Here is a 19,519-nt window from a genome sequence, read left to right as displayed (position 1 = left end):
TTTAATTACCTACATAGGTTAGTTGTTAAGTAACTACATTGGTTAGTACATTGGTCTATTACTTTACTGAGTCATGCTAGGGGCGCCTGGGTGGCTCAGTCGTTACGCGTCTGCCTTCGGCTCAGGTCATGATCCCAGGGTCCTGGGATCGAGCCCCCGCATCAGGCTCCCTGCTCGGTGGGAAGCCTGCTTCTCCGTCTCCTGCTCTCCCTGCTTGTGTTCCCTCTCTGGCTGTCTCTCTCTCGGTCAAATAAATAAAAATAAAATCTTTAAAAAAATAAATAGATAAAAACAACAACAACAAAAACCCCAAACCCACAGTTTTGTCATGCAAGAAAGATGAAGACTGTGGCTCCTCTACCTTTTATTAAAATTACGTCGACAAGGTTATTGATGGGACTACAAATTTCTTAAATGAAGCTATCTAAAATTTAAGAGATTAAACCTACAGTTTACAGAAATGCACACGAAAAATACAATTTTTCAAATCTATGTACACACAGCTGAAGTTGAGAAAAGGTTCCCAAAAATGAATACAAGCAGTATTTCTGAATAAACCTGCAATAACTTCACTTCACTTGAATACAACCAAAGCTGTTTTTCCAGAAAGTCAAAAGAAATATTTTAGTCATCCTTGTGATAACAGCTGGAATTTAAGGGCAAGCCATCTAATTTTTTTTTAGTCTTCCTTCATTTATATGGAAATGAGATGTTTCCTAAAACATATCTATACTCAATACCTACGTCAACACTGAAGCTCAAAGCACACAAATTCCTCCAGCTGATTCCTGACTATAAGTGAAAACAGCATGCCAACATCATCTAAAATCCATGTGCGTCATTCACCAAGGAGGACATTACCAAGCTGTCAATTTCAATTAACCTGCCTAGCTTTATAAATAGCCTAAACTTCCCTATCTAAATAGGTTGGTGCCCTTTTCTCAGAAGCAAAGGGAACAACATGACAAAGAAGCATGAAAAATAAATGAGCTTTCCCCTTTGTAAACAGGAGAAAGTTGACATTAAACCAATTCTAAGTCCAAATTCAAGAGCTATTAATAAAATAAAGCTCAAGAGAATCAAGAACCAGTTTTAACCAGAAAATAAACACTGGCTATCAGCTCTTTTAAAAATATCCCTGAGTCTCACTGCTATACGAACTAATTCAATGTACATATACAGGCAGAGGGAAACGCAGATATCATAATTATGTTCCTTATCATGGTCCCAAATGACTGATGCTCAGCCAAAAAAAAAAAACAGTTATTTTATTTTTTTTTTAAGATTGTATTTATTTATTTGACAGAGAGAGGGAACACAAGCAGGGGGAACGGGAGAGGGAGAGGGAGAAGGGAGGCTTCCCTCGGAGCAGGGAGTCCCATGCCGGGCTCGATCCCAGGACTCATGACCGGAGCCGAAGGCAGACGCTTAATGACTGAGCCACCCAGGCGCCCCAACAACAGTTATTTTTAAAAATTCAATTACATCGGGGCACCTGGGTGGCTCAGATGGTTAAGCGTCTGCCTTCGGCTCAGGTCATGATCTCAGGGTCCTGGGATCGAGCCCCACATCAGGTTCCCTGCTCAGCAGGGAGTCTGCTTCTCCCTCTCCCTCTGCCTCCCCTCACTGCTCCTGCTCTCTCTCTCACTCTGTATCTCTCTGTCTGAAATGAATAAACAAAAAAAATTCTTAAAAAAAAAATTCAATTATATCACTCTACTAAATCTGAAATGTTTTAGAATTTTTATAATTTATAGCATTACATTTTCTTATGCTAGTTCTAGATGTTTCTTCCTCTAAAATCAATTGTAACCAACAAATCCTACATCAGTTCTATACTCTAATTACTTATATACTGCACTTTTCTAGTTCATACTCCAATGAGTAAATGAAAGCAGAATCAGAAAACATCAATGGAATTTATCAAAAGGCAGAAATTAATTGGTCCAGGTTATTAATCAGGCTAGTGACTTCGAAATCAGTTCATCTAACTAATATCTCTTGTGTGGAAAAAACAACACAGTTGGTCACCATATCAATCTCAGGTAAAATGTGTGAATTCATGTGTGTACATGTGTACTTATACACACATGTGTCATTCAGGTAATGCTTTAACAAGCTTGCCATAACAGCATAACAGACAGGGGACATCTTGCAATAAGGATAGTATTCAGCTCGAGCGAAATAAGTCAAACAGAGAAAGACATGTATCATATGACCTCACTGATATGAGGAATTCTTAATCGCAGGAAACAAACTGAGGGTTGCTGGAGTGGGGGGTGGGTGGGAGGGATGGGGTGACTGGGTGATAGACACTGGGGAGGGTATGTGCTCTGGTAAGCGCTGTGAATTGTGCAAAACTGTTGAATCTCAGATCTGTACCTCTGAAACAAATAATGCAATATATGTTAAGAAAAAAAAAAAAGAAGAAGAAGGTAGCGGGAGAGGAAGAATGAAGCGGGGGAAATCGGAGGGGTAGACAAACCATGAGAGACGATGGACTCTGAAAAACAAACTGAGGGTTCTAGAGGGGAGGGGGGTGGGCGGATGGGTTAGCCTGGTGGTGGGTATTGAGGAGGGCACATTCTGCATGGAGCACAGGGTGTTATGCACAAACAATGAATCATGGAACACTACATCTAAAACTAATGATGTAATGTATGGGGATTAACATAAGAATAAAAAAAATGCAGAAAAGGATAGTATTCAGCTCACCAAAATATCTAAGACAACCAAAAACTAATAAGTTAAATAAAAGACTTCTGATCCAAAAAGATGACAAAGTTGATAGACCATACTTAGAAGAAGTCTCCTTAAATTCTCACTCACAGAAGCATTAGAAAATTCCAGTCAAAGTCATTCACTGGTGAAAGTCATTCACTGGTATGCAATACTCTTATGTGTCAGTTAAATGAATCACCACTTTATTTGCACCAAGTCATGACAACTGGCTTCCCATTCTTCCACTCATTCAACCAATTTCTATGTCACTATTATGGGCATCACAGGAGATATGATGATATATAAGTAAAATAGGAGGCAAAATAAGCATACTGAGTTATAGATGCAGCACTAGATGGAAACTGACGAGAATAACTGAGAGAAATTACTTCTGGGTAGTGACGGCTGTGAGGAAGATATACTAGGTCTGAAAATATAAATCAGATTTAAAGCAGAGGGAAGACTTCCCCAGGGGCAGAGAAGCATGGGTACGACTGGTGAGTAGTGTAGATGCAGCCAAGAATATGAGGGAGAGAAACTAAAATTGGAAAGAAAAGTCAGAGCCAGATCATTTAAGATCTTCAATGCTAAGCTAAGAAAACTGGACCTGACTATTAAACATGGAGAAGATCTTAAATAAAGTACTATGATCAGAACTGCATTCTGGGAAAACTCACAGATGTACACATAAGGAACTAGAGTAGGAAGGAGAGTGAGAACAAAGCCTCTTGTGACAAATATAATCATTCAGATCATCATTATGGGCGCATAAACTATGCTCGGGACAGTAGTGAGAGAAACCCCAAGGTAAAGCCAACAGACCTTGACGCATCCGAAGTTTTAAATCCGAGTTGTTTTGAGGATCCATAAGCAGGATGCAAGAGGCAGACAGAGCTTGAAAGTCACCATACATAACAAAATGCAAGGAAAATGGTTTCTACATTGATCGAAAACTAATATGCACATATGCAAAAGGGGGAGTTTCGCTTGAAATAAACTGGACACTTTTTTAGTGTCAGATCTATTTTTAAACAAAAGGTCAGGGAGAAAGCCAGAAAGTATCACAATGCACAATACGATGGAAGTCTTTAGTTTGGTCCAAACCAGATGGCCAGCTAAAATAAGCCATAATACAGAGTATAATCCAGTGTTTCAGAATTAAAGAAATCTATATTCTATATTCTAGAACAGGAAAATCTTATCTCCTTGAAGCCTTGGTCATCTATTTCTGACCTCACTTTGCCATGAAAATCGTCTTTCTTTAGGTCAGCAAGTCACCGATGGCCTCTTCACTGCACACCCAACCAACACTTTTCAGTCTATCTTTCATTCAATGTTGAACCCCAGCCAACTGCCCTAGATCCTTTCCTCTCCATTTGCCCCAACTTCCAAAGAATGGCAAGTCCTAGCAGTTGTCCCTAATTGACTCTTCATTGCCCCACCCCCCGATTTCATCTTCCCTCCCACTGACATATGTTAGATTCTCATTACCTCTCAGATAAATGCAGTCGTTCTCAAACCGTGATCCTTAGACCAGCAGCAGCAGCAACATCTGGAAACCTGTTAGAAGTAAAAATTCTTGCCCACCCCCCACCCCCCAGACCTCCTGAGCCAGAAACTCTGGGGTAGAGCCCAGTAATCTGTGCCTGGGCAAGCCTTCCAGGTGATTCCGATGCACGCTCAAGTTTAAGAACCTCCAGACTCCCCAATCCTCGCCCCCGTTGTCCCTGCCTTTAGTCTCACAGTTAGCTCCCCGTGCTGTGGCCAGAGTTACCTTCTAAATGACCAGGTTAATTATGTCATTTGCCACCTCTACAACACTATTCAAAATATGTGAACTCATTTGAAGCAGAAAAAACTAATAGACCTCAAATGTTAAATTATTTGTATTTTAATGTTACTTCAATTTGTACAGACATAATAGTTTTATAAAACTAGCACTAATTCCTTCTATTTATCAAGCATAGGTCAGTATACTCATTTTTTCCCAAAGAGAACACAAAACCAATATATCAAACAACGTTAATTGGAAATCAGGTTTTTCTGAAACTTAATCACAATGTCAGGTTTCATCCCAGAATGATGAAGTGTTAGGCCTGGTTCTAGTTGTGAAATCTTGAGAAAGTTATTCATCCTCTCTGTGCCTCAGTTTCTACATCTACAAAATGGGATAATAGAATTTCATAGGATTGTGGGGACTAGATGAGCTAATATAAAGTTCCCAGAACAGAGCTGGGCATGTAGAAAGCACTCTCAGAGTTTGCTGCTATCATCAGTTTCATCATTATTATTAATATTATTATATTAATGTAGCAAATGCCTGTATATGGAAGCACGGTACTGATTGGTAGTCATCCCCCATTCTTCATTCTCCCTTTCTTCTACAGTAACAGCACCCCAGAGTTTTAGGTAAAACTGTACACAGAATAGTTTTAGCACAGATCTACACAGAATAGAGGCTCCATTTCCCAGCCTCCCTTACCTCTAGGTAGGTTTATATCTACTCTCTCCATGGAGAGTGAACCTCCACGGTAGAGATCCTGCTGGCAGAGATCTAAGGGCTTCTCAAAAAGACTTTCAGCCATTTTTTTCTCATTCTAGAGCACCATTCTCTTCATCCCTCTTCCCAGAGGTACTTGGTGTTGGCAATTCCTGAGCCCTTGGGTAATTCCATGATATAAACGAGGCTGGTTCTTGGCCACTCCACTGCCCATTCCAGATTCGGTTTTGGCAAGCCTATCAAGCCCTGTACCTTCCAGCTCCCAGCATTTTGTTCATGTGGTCTCCAGTCCCACTATCCCCATCCTTGGGGATTTCGGCCTCTACAAAAGAAGATCCCTTAACGTTTTATTGGGGGAAACAAAAGAGACCTTATGTTCAATTTTCTCTTTTTCCAGAAGTCTCCAGTGCCATTTTCTATAAAAACTCTCAGTGCACCACTTAGTTCACCCTCTGTCATTTAAATTTCTGGCCTAAAGCAAAGAAACGAAGTCACTAGGCACCTTCTTACATAGTTTTATATTGTTATTTCATTCTTACACTGTTATTTTACTCACCATGTAATTAGGCTTTGGCCCAGCAAGTGTACTGGGATTTCCTTAAAGGCAGAGAACACATCTTAAAAACTTTAGTACCTTCTAGAGTAGGAGTTCTCAAACTTGGCTGCACATTTGAACCACCTGGGGACCTTTTAAAACTCCAACACCCGGGCCACACCCCGCAGCAGTAACTCGGAACCTCTGGGGCGAGACCTAATGACCAGTCCTGCGACACAGGGGCGAGGCCGAGGAGCACAGCCATGGAGTGAGGGGTGCCGTTGCTGCCTGGAGACCTACGTCAAACCCTAGTCCCACCCATGTACACACACAACCGAAAGGCATCTACCTTCCTGGACTGGCAGCTCCAACAAGCTCTTAAAAGGCACAGTAAACCGGTCTCAGGCAAATATGCCAAGTAACCCCAGGACATGGTAAGGAAGTGCCTTAGTCCAAGAGAGAGTTCGGATGACACTTTAATAGTAACCACTTCCTGTGCCCACTGGTCAACGTGGCAACAGTAAGAGTCAACGCCAGCCTCTCTCTGCTGAGTGTCCTTCTCGCCATCGCTGCCTTCATTATCCTTCATTACTTGTGAGCAGTTGGCCTGGCAATCCCGATCACACGCTTAAACAGACCCAGGGCTATTTGGAGTGGCCACCTTCCAGGTCTGCAGAAACTATAAAACTGACCCAAACAAAGAAAACCGGTGGAGTTGCCAGGCAGCAGAGGCTCTAGAATATCTATATGGGAGAAGCGGAGGGGAAGTGTTCTGGTTGGAGAATAGAGCCAGAGGGCTTGTCTTAATCTTACATTTTCATAGCTAGCCTGCTGTCTGAACTTAGATTTTATTATGTGTGCAGGAGATGGTTTGGGGAATTGTGAAGATCAGTCACCTCAAGTCCCCCCGAAACCACGACATTAGCCAAGGCAGGAACCACAGATCCACAGGTCACTGCGCCAGCACCCGGGGCCTCTCCATTGCCTTTTTTTGGCTGTTCTCCAGAGGATGGACATCAGGCCACTTAGGGCCGCACACACAGTAATGGCAAGAAGAGGACAGGCAGAGCCAAACTGTGACAAACCGCTAACACCTCCAAAAGGAGACCCACAAGAGAAAAAAATAAATAAATAAATAAAAACAGACACTGTGGGATCTGGAAAGGAGAAAGTGCAGCAGATGCTAACAAGTGGACCTGGTCCTTTAGCTGAAGGAGGGAGGAGAGGCTGTTGCTATTGAACGAAAGCTCGGCTAGAGACCACAAATAGACACAAATAACGGAAGGGGGCCTGAAAAAATACAACCGCACCAGGAAGTCCAGGACTTGCAGGGAGAAGAGTCTACGCACAGCTCTCAGAGAGCCACGTCTATCCTCGGATCCTGTAATTGCTTGGAACGTGGGGAGGACTGGGAAGGAAATGGGACATGCTCTACGGCTACTGGAAAATTGCACCGTGAAACCCTGCGCAGTAACTTGGCGGTCGTTCCCTTAGGAAAATGGACATTGAGAGCTAAGGCTTACCTAGCCTAAAAACATTGGGAGCAAATTTTACCTAAATTTCACTGTGCTGAAATCTTGAAGTGTAATGGGAGCTAAAGCTGAGTAGTGAGTGTGGTCTTCTGCCCCACCCCTGAAGAAAGAACTAGTGTGAACTAGATAGGTGGGCAGAGGAAGGGAATTTGGCAAGAACTGAAAAAGGAGAATGCTTTACTGAGACTATTCGGCTCAAATTCTGCTTACACGTATCTGAGAGAAATCAGGACAGGCTGGATAGGTTAGAGGCACAGGACAGACCCTGATTACCCTCCTGATTCACTGTCAGCAGATGGCAGGGTGAATGAAGCCATTTGGGAACAGGAGTGCAACCACTGGCGCTACAATAGCTAACCTCTCTCTCTCTCTCTCTTCCTCTCTCTCCCTCTCTCCCTCTTTCTCTCTTTCTCTCCCTCTCCCCCCTTTTCTCTATTTTTTATTTTTCTAGTAATCTCTTTACCCAACATGGGGCTTGAACCCACAACCCCGAGATCAAGAGTCACATGCTCCTCTGACTGAGCCAGCCAGGGGCCCCTAACTTTTCTCTTTTTGATACGAAGAGGTAAACACTGTGAGCAGCGTTGTAACCTCAATTATTAAAAATAGAATAATTAAATAATTAAAATAACTATTTTAAAGAATTAAAATATTAATTACAGAATATCACAGAATCAAGAACAGAATAATTAAAAGCTAAGTGGCTAGCTGGTCCTTGGGCAGAAACTCTAGAATCTCTGACAAAAGAGAAAGGTGCCTTCTTCAAATGACTGAGTTGCCCTCTCAGACTCAGGAAATTGTTGAGAATGCTATGGAACTTCTCTCTTTAACGTCTATCCTATCAGTGTTCAATTTAGATTTGAAAAGATATAAAGGGTTTACGCCATCTAAATGTTCCTTTCTTCCCTTTAAGAATTGACATGTTCCTAAAGTGACTTAAAAGTTTCCTTTTGAATCCTAAGGAGCCTCCACTTCTTCCAGAACAAAATACTCAAATTAGCATCTACAGGATCTTGACTAATTAAGAATGTAATACTGTGTTTGTGTTTCTGGCTTAGAAACTAGGGTCTTTGTTTCTGCTGGACTCCCAGCTGGCAGAGACCAGAAGAGGAAAACACGAGGGTTAAATGAGCAGCCTGCCCAGAAATTGAGAGTGGGAGAAATCCCTTATTACCAAAGATGCTTGAGTGTCCAGGAGCCAAAACGACAGAAAAATAATCTTTTGGCTAATTTATGGTTGGCTAGCTGCCACCATTTCTGGCTGGTGGCCAAAGGGCCTTGAGGGTTGTGGGGGGAGGGATGGCAGGGTGCCATGGGAGAAGGTCAAGCACTTCATCGTTAAAGCTGCCTTTGGGTGTAGCTGCTCACTGGGAAACTGAAAACCTTTTGTCCAGCAAGCTTCCCAAATGATTCCTTAGCACATGACATTTGCCAACCTTTACCTAACTGATCCCTTATCCACTCTGCCAATCAAAGCAACCATGAAATTTCATCTACACCAAACAGGAACAGAAAACAAAGCACTTGCTCCAATCCTCTATGACTTGATATAGAAGGTTTCGCTCAACAAATACCTATCGGGTGACATTAATGCTGTCCTCCATGCAGGGCAGTTTGTACGGGCTACTCCCGATTTGACTGGGAAATCATTTTTCCTGGTTAATTTCATTGTTATGTGAATTTCTAACTGCACAGAAGTCGCTAAACAGTGGAATTCCACGTTAGAACTAAAGTAAAGATTGTACAGCTTTGTAAATAACCTACACGCTTAGATTCAAACCTCTCTTGAGACAGGTAAATGACCTCAGGTTAAGTGACAGTAACAGCTCAACATCTGAGTGCCATGTCAACGTGAAGCTGCCACGTAGCTGCCAGGACCATCAGACGTGCTACTTCTGAGAAGGAAAAGCACTCTCCGGTGTCATTTAGTGGGCTCTGTGATCGGTTTCCTCAACATGAACAAAACAGGATGGGAGAATCCAAGGATTCCCAGATACACAGCAATCTGAGCTGTATATGAAAATTATTAGACTACTGATGCCCTTTCATCCCTGAGAATTTCTGGGATCTAAAAAGAAAAGCATCATAATTCAAAAATTATATTTGAATCAAATAAGCAGCAATTCTGCATATATGAAAAGTAAAAAAAAAAAAAGTCATGGCTTCAATATGTAAAAATTAGAAAGTGAGCTGTCCGAAATCTAACAATTAAAAATATCGAGTACATCCAAATTCAAGAAATACTAAATACTGAAGTGTGTGTTCTTCCCACCAGTCTGGAAGAGGATATGTGTAAGACTTAGCATCTGATTTAGGAAGCTAACTCAGGAACATCATCCCTAATATTAAGAATACAGGATCTAGGGACGCCTGGGTGGCTCAGATGGTTAAGCATCTGCCTTCGGCTCCAGTCATGATCTCAGGGTCCTGGGATCAAGTCCCGCATCAGGCTCCCTGCTCAGCGGGGAGCCTGCTTCTCCCTCTCCCTTTGCCTGCCACTCCACCTGCTTGTGCTCTCTCTCTCTCTCTCTCTCTGACAAATAAATAAATAAAATCTTAAAAAAAAAAAAAAGAATATAGGATCTAGGTCTTACTGGATAGCGCAAGTGTAAAATGAAACATCTTTTACTCCCTTTAAAGTGTTCTCAATATAGTTTCATTTTTCTAATTCTTAATTGTGATGTCTTAAAAATTATAGGACTCAATTTTATACGTTCTGACAATAATGACCCTATAACCCCATTTTTCTTGGTCTAATACTTTAGTCCAAGCCTATCTCCTAAGCCTTGTTGGTGCTCACATTTGATCATTTTAAAAGCCTGCCATTGTCAAATAAGGTTGGGAAAAACTGGCTTAAGGGCATTACACCCTAATGCTCAAAATGTCAAAGAGAACACCTGTTGGCAGCTCTAACATTTATTGTTTAATCAACTAAGGAAAAACCAAACCAAACAAAACAGTCAAGGCAGCAGGTACCAACCCAAAACAACTTAATACACTGATCAAAAAAACATGCTCACAAAAGAATCACAAAAAGAATTTTTTTTTTTTTTTAAAGATTTTATTTATTTGACAGAGAGAGACACAGTGAGAGAAGGAACACAAGCAGAGGGAGTGGGTAAGGGAGAAGCAGGCTTCCCGCCGAGCAGGGAGCCCGATGCGGGGCTCGATCCCAGGACCCCGGGATCATGACCTGAGCCGAAGGCAGACGCTTAACGACTGAGCCACCCAGGCGCCCCCACAAAAAGAATTTTTAAGAACTTTTTAAAATGGGTTACTGATCACTACTGATGGGTTATTCCTACTCCATGAGTAATCAAAACCCTTAAGCTCTGTTCATTAAAATTCCTTGTATATTCCTTCTATTTTTCATGCTTTATAGGAGTTGCTCATTCATAAGTAAGAAGGAAAAACAACGTAGTGCAGAAAGCTCAGCACTGGTTTTTTGGAAGGTTGAGCTGGGGATTGGCTCACCTGCTTACCGCTGGACAACTTGATAGTATCTAACCTCTCGGAACTCCAGTTTCTAGATAATGTGGAGGACTAGATCAGGGGTCTTCAACCTTAGCACTATTGACATTTGGGGCCAGAGAATTCTGTTTGGTGGGAGAGGGCTGTCCTGTGCATGGTGAGACAGTTATTGGTAGCCCTGACCTCTACCCATTACATGCCAGTGGCAACCCCCAGCTGTGATAATCAAAAACATCTCTGGACTCCTGTCCCCAGGAGTGAGAAATCACCCCCAGTCGAGAATCACTGGACTAGGTATAGCCTCAATCTCTCTCTAGCTCTCATCTCCTACAAGATACATTAAATCTTATTTTCTTAAATGTTACTTGTTGAGACATTGGTCAACATGCCAATTGTGAGGATACACATTTTGATTTTTAGAGAAATTAAAATACAGTGACCATCTGTTCCAATTCTAATTTTAGTAGGTTCCAAAATCTTTTAGGAATGAAAATTCACAAAAGAACATCGAAGCATGTAGGATGGAAACGAATGTAAATGAAGTATATCTCAGTAATATTTTCGTCCCATTTTCTAGGGTACTTCGACTGGATAACAGAGTTAAAGAACACGTTTAATATACCCCTCTTCTTATCTAGTTCTACCACATGTGTACTCTTAGAAAACAAAGGGCCTTGTAATACCAGCAATTTAAAGCGCCTGACTTTTAGGAAGAAAGACACTTAAAGCTAGTAACAATCCTTTTAAAATATTTTTTAATAAGCACATTAGAAAAAAAAAGTTTACACCATCTTAACACCTGTTTTTACTCCAAATTCACAGAACAGTTAAACAACTTACAACTTATATCTGGTATTAAATGTGCTGTGAAGTCATACATGTGTATACTTTGTGGGGAAAATAAATCACATATTCCATTTCCCTCGAGAACTATCATTATTTTACCCAGTGTTTTCTTCAGTGAAATTAGTTGTAACTGCCTAGAAGCCAGGCCCCCTTTCACAACTGACGTTCCTGACACTACACCCGAAAGGATCATGATGACCCAAGTAACCCCTTCTCGGCAGCAGGTCATTTTTTTATGTTGAAAAGGTTAACTTCATAATTCACATTAAAGTATAGCAGACTTGTCAAAAGATTTTGCCTGCATTCCTCAAATTTAAAACTTATACCGGAGAAGGGATGTCTTCAGAGAAAATTAAAGGCCCCATGCGCCCATGATTCTAAAATGACAGAACAATTGTTATATTCATAATACCTCTAAATATAAAGGAAATGGAAATGTAAAACAAATATGCTCCTCTTTTTAAAAAGAGACACAAGCACAAAGAATACCAAAGTATGTGCCGGTGAGGCACATCTAGTCCTTTCCTTGACTGATGAGGCCAGGGAGGCTGAAAATCAAGTCCCAAATATCGGCATATGACAGAGGAGAACGTGTCTTCTCCCCACGCCCGCCCTAGTTTTCCTTCCTGAATCCAGTGTATTAAAGTGCCTGGTTAAACAATCTCGATGACGTTTACGTAAGAAAACAAATAAGCGGTTATATTCGTTTTCCCAAGCTGCTAGGACAGACTGCAGTTGTGGTGTACAGGAATGAACACAGTAATGGAAAAATATCAAATCCCATGAAAAGGCAGATGTTTGGGCCCATAGACTAATTCACCAAGTCCTCTGCTATTCCTTCTCACCTAAGTTTCTTCCAATAAGTGGACTAAAATATAGCCTTATGAACCACAGCCTAGCAATGTCCACATCAGTACAGAAGAGTGTGAAATAAAAACATATGTTGAGGGGCGCCTGGGTGGCTCAGTGGGTTAGGGAACTGACTCCTGGTTTTGGCTCAAGTCATGATCTAATGATCGTGGGATCGAGCCCCGCATCAGGCTCTGAGCTCAGCAAGGAGTCTGCTGGGGTTTCTCTCTCCCTCTGCCCCTCCCCACACTCATTCACTCACTCTCTATGTCTCTCTCTCTCTCAAATGAATGAATAAATCTTTAAAAAAATATCTGCTTAACCTGACATACCAAAGTCTTATGTGACTAAAACACAGAAAGACAACATAGAGAGAACGACAGTAATGAGGACAGGTTCCGTAGGAACTGTGGAATCTGTCTCATTATATGAATGACAGGATGTGTAGTATTCAACATAAAATCACATACCCTAAAAAAATCACCTACCATTTGAATTGCCTGCTCCTACCCAAGGCTTCCCTAGGACACGCCTAGGGAACTGTTGCTCTGGGCAAGGGAGCCCTTGCTTAAAAAGCCTAAAGCTGATATTTGGTGTGCAATGTGTCAATGAGGTTAGACCATCTATTTTCAGTTTTCAAACCACCCTTACTATTTTGTGCCATCAAAAGACAAGGAAGGAGAACAGTGGTTTATGGTGCTATACTCACGCATCTGGATTATCTGCAGTGCAAAAGAGCTCTCTCTCTCTCCTTTTTTTAATAGCATAGTCCCTTATTATACAGTTCCTTCTTTTTAATATCAAGTAGCATTCAGCATCACAACATTAGGTCAGTAACCCGCAATTCTTCAAATTCTCCCTTCGGACGGGATTTAAAATGCTTCTCGGCCGTGGCAGAGTATTGGTACTGCCGGCAAGGACAGCCTCATTTAGAAGTGTAGGCTGCCACCTACTGACCGTGATCCAGTCTCTCTCAACATTCAGCTCCTCCCCAGAAAGCTAAATCAATTCCTTGCAAGATGCTCTTTGCTATGTCATTTAATGCCATGTATTCAACGAGATCAATATAATCTTTTAAATACAAGTGCTTTTAACTTCAAAAAAAATACTAAGTGGACAGGCTTCTGGACAGCTAAACATCCCTGGCCTGCACTCAAAAGGGCAGAGAATTATTTTTAAAAGATATATGCTATTTTTTTAAATATGGGAAAAGTTCTATTTTTTTTTTTAAGATCTTATTTATTTATTTGACAGAGAGATAGAGAACACAAGTAGGCAGAGGGAGAGGGAGAAGCAGGCTCCCTGCAGAGCGGGGAGCCCGATGCGGGACTCGATCCCAGGACCCTGGGATCATGACCTGAGCCGAAGGCAGCCGCTTAACCGACTGAGCCACCCAGGCGCCCAGGAAAAGTTCTATTTTAATAGATTTCTCTTCACCACTTCCTTTATTCTTCGCTCCTGAAGACTGACGTTCACTCAGTCTCATTAGAGAGAGTTGATTTAATTGTTCATATTGACCAACCTGGAATTATTCAAAACTTCAATTCATAGTCCTAAAGCGTTTGTTAAAAAAAGAAAAAAAAAATTCACAGCCGCTGACAATACAGCTAAAAGTTAGTGCTTAATTAGCTCAGCCCCGTGTTGTAGAGACCTAAATCTGCAGGTGCCTTGATGAGTAGAGGACTTTTTCAAGTGAGAGTTTCTCGCTGTTTTAAGAAAAAAATCTGACCAACCAAACATCATTAAAGGGAAATAAGGAAATCCCCTTTCTGAGGCAGTGGGACATTGTCTTGGTGAGAGAGTGAAGGGTAAGTTCACTCAACAACATCCACTTCATAAGTACAGACAGACACGATATGAGGAGCTTGGGATGCACAGATGACTTAAATATCCGTGGCCTTCCAGAAGCTGTCTGGGGCAGAGATGTGGGTGGGGAGACGACACTGCAGCCTGCACTATGTAAAAGGTATAAAATCTGAGCAGTGAAACCTAGTGCCTGAGTCTGCTTGGAGAGTCAGGAAGAGCTTTCTAGAGGAAACTTCTGAAGGCAAAAGCGGAGCTTACCAGGGAATCGGATGAGAGAGATCCAAATGGCATGTGCAAAGGACGAGAGATGGGGAAAAAGCAGAGGCTTAGGGAAAACATCTAGCGATTCAATATTGGTAAATAAATTGAATGAGGTCAGGTAGGTAGGTAGAGGACAGATCTCAGAGTCTTTTGTATAAGCTGCCATGAGATGTGCCTTTTAGAACGGTCACACTGGCAGCCAGGTGCGGACTGGAGGGAGGCAGATTGCTAAGAACAGCAGTGAAACTGTCCAAGCAAAGATGATTAAGGATCTGAAGGCAGACCAGGGAGGTGAGACTGGAAAGGAGAGGTCACTTTAGAGACAAACCGTGAAGATGACTGGGGGTAAAGAATGGGAAAGGAGGAAGAGACTCAGATCCCGCCCCCCAGTTTCTGGCTCAGGTAACTGAACGGATAGTGGCGTAGTCACCGAGATAGCAAGTGCAATGGTCACTGTGGATCTGCTGGGTGGAGACAATGCACTCCGCAGAGTCTGAAAATAAGAGTTTGGAAATGCTGCGTTTGAAGTGACTGGAACACCGAGGTGATGATGTGCCATGGTATAATGAGAACACAGATGTGAAGCTCAAGCCGGAGGTCTACACTGGATTTAGAAATTCGCCAGTCCCCAGTGAGCAGCAGGGGACAGGGGGGCCATGCCCCAGACAGAATGGGTACAGTCAGAAGAGCACCACAGATGAGAACCTGGGCAGGCAGCCAACAGAAGCCTCGCCGGCCTCAACAAGCACTCGGCCCGCTACCACGCTGGCAAGGGCAAGACAGGGAGAGCGAGGCGAGAAACTGAGGGGCCGCACAGCTACACCAGATGTAGACAAGCCTAAGTAGCTCAACTATAATTCGACCTCTGGTTTCCAATTCCACATGTGAGGAGCTTGGAAGTAGCCACTCTGTCCTAACAGCAAGTCAAAAGCCGCAGACTGAAAAATGAACACCTCTTCTTGGACCCGAGAGAGAGGAGAGGACACAGAGCAAACTGCTGTCCTCGAGACTGAAGAGACAGACAGAGGAATACGGGAAATCTTGACTTACCAGAGCTGGGACTAAGGAGTAAAAACCACTGTGAGAGCCAGTGCCAGGGAAGGAAAACTTGAACTGTAATTGAGGAGTTGCTGGAGGCTCAGTGCAAACAAGCCTGAGAGTTAAAAACTCTAAGGACCCAGTCCTAAGGAGGCCTCCCCAAAATTGTGAGGCTTACCTCCAGGAGCTCGACCAGATTCCTAGGATAAACACAGGAGAAAAATCCCCTCTTGCTTCCAGCTGGGGAAGCAGACAAGGAACCATTTTGAAATACGCCAGAGCACTCCCTTCTTAAAAAGGCCTGACATCAAGGGAAACCTGGGTATTTATTGTCAGAGTGTAATTGACCTGGGGGAAGGACAATGCCCAAATCCAGGCAGCAACAGCCCTCCTGTCCCACCTGAGAGAGAGAAAAAAACACCTATGAAGTTCACAGTCCAGAGGCATAGGCTCAATAAAGGACTGAGACCTAATCACAGGACTACAGAATGCTTCCCTTCCCCAAACACCTCATCACCACATCCCTAAAGGCCTATTTACAGCAGTTCCTTTCACCCAGTGCATCATGTCCATCTAGCGAGAGAAAATTACAAGGCACACCAAAAGGCAAAATCACAGTTTGAGGAGACAGAGCAAGCATCAGAACCAGATAGGGCAGGGATTGGAATTACCAGACCAGGGATTTAAAACAACTATGATGAACATGTGAAGGGTTCCAATGGATAAAGTAGACAACATGCAAGAACAGGTGGGCAATGTAAGCGGAGCTGAAAATCCTAGGAAGAAAACAAAAGTATAATTCAATGTTTTAAACATTAGTTAATATATGCAAACATATTCAGATATATTCAAATATGATCTAGAAGTGTGTAAACCAAGAGGGGTACCATGGTTTTCTCTAGGTTATCTTTGGAAGTATGGACAATTTTATGTTTCTCCTTTATGCTTTTCTATATTTTCCAAATTTTCTTCAATGCATATGCATTGCTTTTGAAATCAAATGTATATAAAGGCTTTTCAATTTTTTTTTAAAGAGCTAAAGTTTGTAGGCACCTGAATTAGCTGGAACTAACTGAGATAGTGTGAGACAGTTGAGATTGGCCCAACTATCTCAATCTCTAAACAGCTTTCGGATTTTTTTTTTCCTAATTGTTGTTCTTTCTTTTTCCACTCTTCTCTGAGGTTGTGTTATATTTGAATCCAGGACATCATGGCATCATGTTCCACCTTGCTTATAGTTCTCTTCTCTTTATAGCAGGTTGATTTTCTGAGTCCTGCCCCACTGCTTTCTCCTGTCTCTTTCTTTTTTTTTTTTTTTTTTAAGATTTTATTTATTTATTTGAGACAGAGAGAATGAGAGAGACAGAGAGCACATGAGAGGGGGGAGGGTCAGAGGGAGAAGCAGGCTCCCTGCCGAGCAGGGAGCCCGATGCGGGACTCGATCCAGGGACTCCAGGATCATGACCTGAGCCGAAGGCAGTCGCTTAACCAACTGAGCCACCCAGGCGCCCTCTCCTGTCTCTTTCTTTAGAGAGCAGTGGCAAAGGTAAAAAGAAAGGTAGATGTCTACTCTTCCCCCTAAACTTAAGCACTTTGCTGACTTCCAGTTTAGGTAAGACTGAAAGAAGAAACGAAAAGTCAAATCACCTCAAAGTCACCCCTAACAGTAAGGAGTTGAAATATATTCCTTACACAGCAAGTCAGGAGGGAGGATGCTTGGATGGGCCAAAATGCACTGTTTGAAGTCTGAGTCAAATGAAATGAGTAAAAGCAATAGGCAGAAATCAATCACATGCCAAGCAAAAGACAGAGATCAGCTGAGGTAAGACGTGTGGAAGGATAATGGGATGGTGAATTTTTTTTTTTTTTTTTTTTTGGAAGAGGGAATAGTAAATCTCATGTGTCAACTCGGCTAGATGATGGTGCCCAGTTGTTAGGTCAAATAGTATAGATATTGCTGTGAAAGTATTCTTTAGATGTGATTAACATTTAAATCACTAGACTTTCAGTAAAGCAGATGGCCCTTCATAATATGATGAGCTTCACCCAGTCATTTGAAGGCCTTAGGAAAAAAGACAGGTTTCCCCAACAAGAAGAAATTCGGCCTGAAGACTGCAACATAGAAACCCTGCCTGGGTTTCCAGCTTGCTGGCTTGCCCTACAGATTTCAGACTTGCCAGCCCCCTCATTATGTGAGCCAATTCCTTAAAAAATAAATCTCTCGGGCGCCTGGGTGGCTCAGATGGTTAAGCGTCTGCCTTCGGCTCAGGTCATGATCCCAGGGTCCTGGGATTGAGTCCCGCATCAGGCTCTCTGCTCCTTGGGAGCCTGCTTCTCCCTCTGCCTCTCTCTCTCTGTCTCTCATGAATAAATAAATAAAATCTTTAAAAAAAATAAATAAATCTCTCTCTCTTTCTCAATATAGATATAGGTGTAGACATAGATATAGAGAGAGAGGGATGCATATAAATACAAATAGATATAGATGAATATATAATACCCATACATATATACATACATACATAGCTACAAATATATATATATATATCCTAATGCTTCTAATTCTCTGGAGAACCCTGACTAATACAGGTAATAAAAGATGAAATCTATTAACAGAGACCAGTAGGGCAGAATCTTGAACTAGAGACACTGGAATCAAAATTGGGTAAGGTAGGCAGTAGTAAGAGATCAAAGCTTCCTGGATTTGAATGACATGAAAAACAATACATTTAATGAAGATGACTTTGGCATCTATAATATGTGTGATCTGAACCAGATCAGAGAGATACTGCAATTAGAACACATCAGGAGAAATCTAGGCCAAAGGATTCTGTGGATGTCTATGGAAATGGAAAACTAAACCAAACAACAAAAATAAAAACAAAAACCAACAACTATCTATACAATAAGGATATGGCAAACAATGGAACAGGCATCTTTTGTATCTTCAAGATATTTAAGGAAAAGTTATACAGGAATACTATTCATATATAAAGATGGTGACTTACCATACTTGTCTCGCAAGCCAACCGTACATCTAAAGACTCCTCCAAAGGCGACATCTTCACCAAATATTACTGAAAAACAATGTTTAAAGAACATGTTTTATTTAATAACCCTTAAGTGATACTGACAACAAAAAATAAGTAATTTAAATGCTTACACTTTAAATCAGAAAACAAGTGAATCCGAGGTTTAAATCAAGGCTTCTCAACTTCAACATCACTGACAGTTTGGACTGAATAATTCTTTCATTGTAGCAGCCTGTTCTGTGCATTGCAGACAGAGAGCAGCATCCCTGGTCTCTACCCAGTGGATGACAGTTGCGCCCCCCATTCCAAAACACACACACACACACAGTTGTGACCGCTAAAAGTGTCTCCAGAAGTCGTTAAACATAAAGGAAGAAGGGGGATTACAATCACCCCAACTGACAAAGAACCACTGATCTAGAATGTCACCTTGTTTTACCCATGAAGAAAACGAGGCCAGAGCAGTAGTAAAGTAACTTGACCAGTAGGAAAGCAAGGGGCAGAACTATGACTCACACTCCAAGCTCAAGTCCTCCACCAGTGGTTCTCTTTCTTACATGGTCTACAGTGAAAGACAACAATCTGAAGGGCTGAGGGAAAAGCATTCCAAGGTGAGAGAACAGTCCAAAGTAGGAAAAGAACCTAAATTTTGTGAAAGGAGGCAAGTATGGTGGGAGATAGTGAGCAAGGCAATGACAATAAAAATGGGTGTTCATGGAGCTGAATTTATTAACTCACCTAACCAGCTTTGTGGACCTTAGGAAAACAATTCACCCTTATTTACTCTTTGAGATCAATCATTCTCAGATGACATTCAAACAAAGCAAGATCTCGTCATCCACTAGTGTAGCTCTCACTTCCTCCTAACAAATAACCTCTACTTTGCTTTACCTTAAAACCAGGGATTCTCAAGTGGAAGCCCAAGGTA

At 41.9% G+C, this 19,519-nt stretch overlaps 1 protein-coding gene across 10 annotated transcripts in view; it reads right to left on the bottom strand.

Moving 5' to 3' along the window:
* Window positions 1–19,519, bottom strand: part of BCKDHB (branched chain keto acid dehydrogenase E1 subunit beta) — a 210,614-nt gene that overhangs the window by 178,558 nt on the left and 12,537 nt on the right. For 8 of the 10 annotated variants that reach the window (XR_010413678.1, XR_010413679.1, XM_064597797.1 and 5 more), the window contains exons 3-4: window positions 18,568–18,636; window positions 16,231–16,335 (exon numbers count right to left, since the gene is read on the bottom strand). Coding sequence is in view for 8 of the 10 variants with exons in the window: in XM_064597797.1 (XP_064453867.1) it covers window positions 16,231–16,335; window positions 18,568–18,636 (174 nt within the window). In the remaining 2 variants the exon portion in view is untranslated. The remainder of the gene's footprint in view (window positions 1–16,230; window positions 16,336–18,567; window positions 18,637–19,519) is intronic. The other 2 variants (XM_064597800.1, XM_054505444.2) reach the window with 1 other exon arrangement.

Source organism: Mirounga angustirostris, unplaced genomic scaffold (assembly GCF_029215605.1).
Source record: "Mirounga angustirostris isolate CCGP_5_RB_7025 unplaced genomic scaffold, mMirAng1.0.hap1 SCAF_8, whole genome shotgun sequence".
NCBI lineage: Eukaryota > Metazoa > Chordata > Mammalia > Carnivora > Phocidae > Mirounga > Mirounga angustirostris.
This window is presented reverse-complemented; position numbering and strand designations above follow the sequence as displayed.